The 7,984-nt window shown below is 49.1% G+C and overlaps 1 protein-coding gene across 1 annotated transcript; it reads right to left on the reverse strand.

Annotated features, from left to right (window-relative positions):
- Positions 1–3,989: 3,989 nt before the first annotated feature.
- On the reverse strand, positions 3,990–6,273 carry LOC105707327 (protein strawberry notch homolog 2-like). Its single transcript, XM_064361310.1, is given in 2 exon segments — positions 3,990–4,365; positions 4,367–6,273. Coding segments are annotated over 2 exon segments (2,283 nt in total).
- Between the last annotated feature and the right edge of the window lie 1,711 nt (positions 6,274–7,984).

The raw sequence follows: 7,984 nt of genomic DNA on the forward strand, positions 1-7,984 counted from the left end.
AGGACCCTGCTGCACTTCGAGACCTATAAGCTATTATTGTCCTGTTACTGGGTTTTCGTAAATATTGAACACATAACCCATGGTTGTAAAATAATATTAAAATTCCAAATCCCAACTATGTTGTGGGTCTAAAAAAAGTCTCAAAATAATGAGTGGCAGCAACTCAGGTATCTTCCATAGTAAAACAAAAATGATACCCACAAGTGCAGGCGTGACTCAGGCTAGCTGGGATATTCCAACTTCATGGAACGATCTCAGGAGTGTTCCTTCACCTTCACTGCACATCAGCCAAGAAGATGCTGTCTCCACTGGCTCAGATATAGATACCTCCCTTACCACACATGGGCCTGCTTCACTGACTGCTCCTCCCAGGTAACCTTTGCTGGGCTGGACCAGGGTATGCCTGTCAGCCAACCTAAGAGAGGCTTGTCCCTTGCAGAGCATGGTAAGGGACATTCAGCTCCATGGCAGAGCTTCATGAGGTTCTGATGGCTATACAGGCCACCCAACGAAGGAGCCCTGCTGTGGTTTCATGAACTCATGAGCTGTGGCTCAACTCCAGACTGACATATCAAATAAGCCACCCTGTGGGGATGAGACATTTACATAAAAATTAGCTCTACTCTTCATAAACATTTTGTTGCCAATGTAAATAGTCTCTAAAAAGGATGCTGAGCCAACAAGAGAAAACATAACCAATGAGCAGACTGTGCTTGTCAAGGAAATGAGGAGACTGAAATGTCTGCCACAGAGTGAGCGGATGTGTGACTGGTCGCCTCCTGGGTCCACAAGAAGGCGGCCCAGGCAGGTCCAGACACTGTGCCAGGCTGGGCCTCCAGCCGCAATGGCCACTGTTCTCAGAAGCTGCCGGATCAGCATGGAAAAGCCGTACTCCTCGCCAGACTCTGGCTGAGGCTACAAACGTGGCCCAGGCATTCTTGGCAGGTGGATCTCACTGGGACCCTCTTCCCACCCTTGGGGCTCCTCTGGATGCAGACTTGACGCTTTCTCCAAGTTCAGCCTCGCCATCCCCAAATGTTTCACGGGCCTGGGCCACACTATCCAGGCCCTGTAAGATCACATTTGTTTCCTGATCAGGTTTCCTCAACACATTGCATCTGGTGACAGCCAATCATGGGGCATGGAGTGGACTCTTTGCCCCATATCACTCCCAAGTTGCAGGGATGATGAAACATTTTAGTAAACAATTTACAAACAGGCTTGAGTGGCCGTTAAGAGGAGACTAACCCTAACCTGGAATATACATCCCAGGCAAGCAATGCCCCAGGAGGCCCTTTTCAGTTGTGCCATGTAGTTGGATGGGCCTGGCTGCCCGTCCTTTATCTGTGTGCCCCCCTACAGTCACTGGCCCTGTGGTTTCTATGGAACACCCAGCAGGAGCTTTCTATCCCCGTTGGCCCATTTCTAAAGACATAGATTTTTCAAAAATGTTTTTTTAACAACAAAGAGTGAGAGGTTATGGAAACTCATTAAACATTTTTTAAGAAGTAAAACCTCTGTGCTGGCCAATAAACACGGTGTGCTTTCCTACCTAAGTTATGTAGAAATATCTTCCTGTGAAAACACTTTGTCCCTCTGACAATTCTTCTAAACAAAAAAATCTAAATTAAAAAGTAATTTTAAAGGAAACAAAATTTTGATTTAAGAAGACACACTAATGACAGCAACAACGGACACCAAAGGAAACATAAAACCCCAACTCCTAGAAAGATACAGGGGAGAGGAAAACACGTTCATAATCTTTGTTTTGTCAAACTACATGCTCTGAAAAGCTTTCTCCTCATTCCTAAACCTCCGAAACAAACAAAAACCAAGGAACGTTGCTACACTGCATCTCCCAGCAGCGGTGAGTGCTGTGGGTTCAGAGAGATTGCTGAACCTGTGCCCACTCCTGCAACCCTGACCCTGAGACACAGTCTTAGCTGTCACACAGAACACCTCCAAATGTCATCTACACTCCCAAGGCTGATAAACTGATGTCACAAACAAACAAAACTGTGAAACTGACTGCCTCAGGGAGTTCCTCTAAAACCAGAGCCTAAATTATTCAGATGAAATTAAAAAGCCCAGGACAAGAGGCCTCATGATAAAAGGCTCCATTCAAAACCCTGTTAACTTGACCATTTCATTAATAAATGTCCTACTTGGGGTGCCCTGATATGACAGACTCTTTATTTCCAAGCAGAGGGACCACGTGTGCCCTCTGGGATTATACTTCTCCCGTATGAATCTGATTTTCCTGACATTGCTTCAGCCCTGGGAGACATGCATGACAGCTGCATCTTACTGGTCAGAGCTCATTTGCCTCAGGCCAAGCAAAAAAGGTTCATATAAAAACTTTTTTTATTCCTAACTCTCTAAAGTAGAGACAGATAGTCCAGAAGACATCTTTCCTGGTTTGGTCGACACTGTATTGAGATGCAGGGCTCATACCGAGACCCCGTGCTCCAGGTGGGCCTCATCATCCTATGTAGAGTGACTGTGATCACAGTGTGGGTCTTTGGTCCCCTGTTGGCTCTAACTAATTACCCAGCCCTTGACAGAGCCCCTCAAAGTCTAACCTATTCCAGTCCATGATAAAATAGCTCGTGTTTCTCACTTCAGTCCTAAAAAAAGTCCAGGAACTGAGTGGAAGAGGCAAGGCCAGAACTCTCTGTCATGTCTCTGGCCCCAGGTGGGCAATCACGAGGCACTACACAGCAGACAAGGGGGCCCTTCCGTGCCCACATCAGATAGGGGAGACCAGCCAGGGCATGGCAGGCTCTGCAGGGAGCTGCAGTCAAGGACTCAGGCCTCCTGCCAGCCATGCTGTGATTCACATCCATATTCCCAGCCCAAGTGGCCACAGCTGGAGGTCAGCTGCAGAGGCATCCTCAGGCACTTTGAACAAGAACTTCCTAGGGGAGGGGTGACCTGAAAGATACTTGCTCTCCTCTGACTCAGAACTCAGTGCTTTTCTACTCCTAGGCTTCCCCTACCCCTACTCTCAGCCCCCAGGGGTCACAAAACTGCAGGAGCCTTTTGTGTGGGGCTCCTTCCTCAGTGAGATGACTCCCCTAGACCCTCACGTCTGGGCTGGTCCACCTGACCCTCTATCCACAAGCTATTCTATGGAGGGTAAAGAGAACAAGAGGAAGATCAATGCCTTCCCTGGTTTAGCCTCTTGCATAGAAAATCCAAAGAGTCTTAAAAAACAATCAGTTGAAAGATGCAAAGTCAAGATACAAAAAACAGTCATCTCTGTATATACTAGCAGTGGAAAATTGGAAACCAAAATTTAAAGGACTATATCATTTACAGTTACTAAAAATCCCAAAAAGGAAATAGCTAAAGTATACATTCTAACAAAGCCTTCTCAGATTCTGTTCAGTGAAAATTACAAAATATAAATGAAACAAATCAAAGAATACCTAAATAAATGGACATATTGTGTTTATCTTCGTAGTAAAGGTGTCAGTTCTGCCCAAATTAATCTATAAGTCTAATGTAATTCCTCTCCAAATCCCAACAAAATTATTTGTAGATACTGATTAGAAAATTTATGTGAAGAAACAAATGAGAGAAATCAAATATTTTCAGAAAAGAATAATGCAGGAAGGATCACACTATGCATTTTTTTTATTGTGGTAAAATATATATAACATAAAATTATTTTTTTTTATTTTAAGCAGGCAAAAGGCACATATATTTTAAAAAGTCCTTTACATATGTACATGAGAACTTGATATAAATACATAGAAACCGCAGGTGCCACCCCGTCAGCTCCGCAGGCGGGGCCCAGGGCCTGGGAGAGGTGAGCGGGCAATAACTTAGGGGTCAGAGAGGGGCTGGGAGAGGGGGAATTGCATATATTAGCGGGGGTCTGCCCCACAGAGCCCCCGAGACGTGGGGATCTGAGCACCTGGGGTTTCCTGAGTTTCTAGCTCTTGGGACCACCCAGTTTCATGGATACCCGGGGTTTGGGCCCACTAAGCCCTTGTAAGTGGGTGCCCAGTCCCAGAGCGGCCACCCAGAGCCCCTTCCCACTTGGGATGAGAGGCGCAGAGGGCCCTGGCACTGCCAGTCATCTCTGCCACCCGCTGGGGGCCGCCCAGATGGTCGATGAGCTCGTCCAGGGTGTCGATTGGCAGTTTCCGGCCCAGCCGCCGCACTTTGTCCAGCAGATCCTGCTTCAGCCGCTCCACAGGATCCAGGACCCCAGGGCCATGCGGGTCCCTGTGCGGGAGGCACAGGGGGCCCCGGTCGTCGCTGGGGAGCCCAACGGCATCCACGATGACCATGTCATCATCCACCAGGGACTCGGGGGAGGAGTTGAAGTCTCTGTCCAGGCCGGCGTCAGACTCTGCTGCTCTCGTCGCTGATGTGGATGACACCTGCCACCTCACACGCCAGCTTGGGGGCCTTGGCCCCGCGTCCCCGAGGTCGCCGCTTCCGCTTGCTCCCTGCTCCTCTGTCCTGCTTTCTCTTGGTGGGCGGAAAGTGCTTCTGAATTAGTGACAGGAACGCACTTTCAGCGGCCGAGACGAAGTAGTTGAGGTGCCCGTCGTTCTCCCCCAGCACCTCCCGCGTGCGCGCCTCACCCGGGGACTGCAGCCCGATGACCACGCACTCGTCCCGGGCCAGCTCCTCGCGGGCCAGCTCCACCCGCCGCCGCACCTTGGCAGCGATGCACAGGTACTTGAAGAAGCGCTGGTGCGCCGACCAGAACTGGCCGCAGAGGGACTTGCGCGACTCCGGGCCGATGCAGTCGGCGGCCTGCTGGAACACGCTCAGGGCCTCCGCCCACAGCAGGGCAGCACGGTTGTAGACACGCTCAAAGGCTGGGGTCAGCGGGATCTCCTCGATGCGGAAGGTGACGCCGGAGAAGCTGAGCTGGCGTGCGATGTACATGCCGCTGGCCTTCAGGTCCATGGCCACGATCTCCATGGCGCCGATGCCCCTCTTCTCCACAGCCTGCAGGAACTCCTCAAAGTTCCAGAAGGGCGTGCCCTCGCCCCAGATCCCCAGGCGGCTCATGTAGATCATGTTCCGAGGCTCAGAGGCACCTGGGGCACTGGCGTAGACCACTCGGGCCAGGGGCAGCTTGTTCTGCAGGTCCAGCACGGCCTTGCCCATCTTGGTGGAACCGGCGTTCTTGGGTTTGTGACACTCGGCGAACACAATGACACCCTCGAAGGCCTCCCCACGCCAGTCCAGGATCTGCCGGAGGCGTGTGCTGTGCTGGCCACTGGCCTGGCTCTCCCCGATCAGGGTCGGGTAAGTGGCGAAGAGGACGCCCTCTGAGGTAGTGGTGTCACCGTCCTTGATCTTGCTGAGCGCATGCACTGCGATGCCCGGGGACTCGATGTCACGCTCTGCGTCGTACTTGAGGTCATTGGAGACGCTGAACCACAGTGCCTTCTTCCGGCCCCGCAGTTGGTTCTCTAGGATGATTCTGGCCACAGTCCGGCCCTTGCCCACGCCGGCCCCATCGCAGATGAGGAAGCCCACGCGCTGCCTGCTAGGGAGCAGGACCTCGTGTTGCTGACAGGGCCCAATGTCGGAGGGCAGGGCCAGGGTGTAGGTGATGTCTGGGGGCGGGATGCTGGACAGTGTGCTGGTCTCCACCACGCGGTCTGGGTGCTGCTTCCCGATCTTGGACTTGGACGGCACGTAGTCGGCATAGGTCTCCGTGTGCCCCAGCTCCTCCGCCTCGTCCTCCTCCTCTGGCTGGCTATGCCCAGTCTGCTCCTAGTAGCTGACAAGAAGTGGGGTGCTGTGGGAGGGCAGAAAGTCCTCGAAGGCTGGAAACGGCCTGCTGAGCAAGAACAGCTTATCATGGGTGGAGGAGGCAGGGTTCTCATCCCAGATGGTGGACACCTGGGTGAGGCTGTCGGCCGACAGGAACTCGGGCGTGTCCGCGGTGTCCGACAGGGAGTCCACGGACGAGGAGAAGATGGAGATGTTGGAGAAGTCCTCAAAACAGGGGGAGTCCTGAGCAAAGTCGCAGGTCTTTGGTGGCAAGCTGGAGGCAGTGGCCGTGGGGCCATAGCTGGTGTCTGGGCAGGGCTGGCTGCGGTGGAAGGAGGCGGAGTTCGTGAACCGGCGGCTCTCGCTGGAGAAGGCGGGGTACGGCGGCAGCGGGAAGGTGTTCCATTAGGGGCAGTGCCGCATGGCGCTCTGCGGGGGTGGCGCGCTGTACAGGAGGCTGCCTGCCGGCGGGGGTTCGTGCTGCGGGTAACCCCCGTCCATGGCGGGCCCCACTGCAAGCATCGGGCGGCAGGCGTGAGTGTGGTCCTCGTCCGGGCGGCGGGCGTGGGGCTCCGGGACCCGGGGCCGCCGGGGTGTCTATCTGGGCTTCTCGCTCTGTGGTGGCGGCGGCGGCGGCATCATGATCTAGGGCCCGGGTCCGGCCGGGCGCGGAGCCCGCGGCGCCTCAGTTTCTCCGAGCCTCGCAGCAGCCGCCGCTCACTTCCGGGTTTCGGACCATTTTAACTATTTTGTAAGTGTATAACTCAGTGGCATCAATTATATTCACAATGTTGTACATTTATCAACGCTATCTACAGTTATTCCAAAATATTTCCATCACTCTAACAGAAAGTTTATACCTATTAAGTGATAAATCTCCTTTCCTTCCTATCACATCCCCTGGTAATCTATAATCTATAATCTATTTTCTTTATCTATAAATTTGCCTATTCTAGGTACATTATGTAAGTGAAATCATATAATATTTCTTTTATATTTGGCTTTTTAAACTTAGAATAACATTTTAAAAGTTCATCTGTGTTGTAGCATGTGTTAGAATTTCATTGCTTTTTAAGGCTGGGTAATAATCCATTGTATGAATAGATTGTATTTTGTGTATCCATACATCTGTTAATGGACACTGGGTTCTTTTCACCTTTTGACTATTGTGAATAATGCTGCTATAAATGTGATGTACAAGTATCCATTTGAGTCTCTGTTTTAGATCTTTGGGGTATATAACTAGGCGAGGAATTGGTAGGTCACATGGTAATTCTGTGTTGAACTTTTTGAGAAACTGCAAAATTGTTTTCCGCCACTTTACATTTCAATTAGAAACGTATAAGGATTTCAATTTTATTATATGTTTGTCAACACTTGTTATCTGCTGTTTTTGTTTTGTTTTATTATGGTTGTCCTACTTGTTGTGATGTGGTATTTCATTATTTTAATTTGTATTTTTCTAAGGGCTAATGAAATTGGCAGTCTTTCATTTGCTTATGAGCCATTTATATGTCTTCTTTGGAGAAATTCTGTTCAGGTTCTTTGCTCAATTTTTAATTGAATAGTTTGATTTTTTGCTGTTAAATAGTAAAAGATTTTATATATTTTTGATATTAGGTCTTTATCAGACATGTGGTTTGCAAATATCTTTTTCCATTCTATGGTTTATCTTTTCACTCTCTTCATAGTGTCCCTTAAGTCACATATATTTTTAATTTTAATGAAGTTTCATTTATCTTTTTTTTCTTTTGTTGTCCATACCTTTGATGTAATATTTAAGAAACCATTGGCAAATCCAAGGTCATGAAGGTTTGACCTTATGTTTTCTTCAAAGAGTTTTATAATTTTATCTTTAGGTATTTTTATTTCATTTTGAGTTAATTTTTGTATATAATTTAAGGTAATGGTAAAACTTTGTTCTTTTGCATGTGGATATCCATTTATCTAGAATTGTTTCTTGAAGACACTGTTCCTTCTCCATTGAATGGTTTTGGTATACTTGTCAAAAGTCAATTGCACTTTTGTTCTTTTTGTTTTAAAGACAGTGTTTCATTCTGTCAGCTTAGGTTGGAGTGCAGTGGCACAATCACAGCTCACTGAAGCCTCTGCTTCCTGGGTTCAAACAATCCTCGCTCCTCAGCCCCCCAAGTATCTGGGCCTACAGGCATGTGCCACCAAGCCTGGCTAATTTTTGTTTGTTTTTTTTTTGTTTGTTTGTTTAATTGTAGAT

This window comes from Aotus nancymaae, unplaced genomic scaffold (genome assembly GCF_030222135.1).
Source record: "Aotus nancymaae isolate 86718 unplaced genomic scaffold, 86718_ANA_hifiasm-v0.15.2.pri h1tg000041l, whole genome shotgun sequence".
NCBI classification, from domain to species: domain Eukaryota; kingdom Metazoa; phylum Chordata; class Mammalia; order Primates; family Aotidae; genus Aotus; species Aotus nancymaae.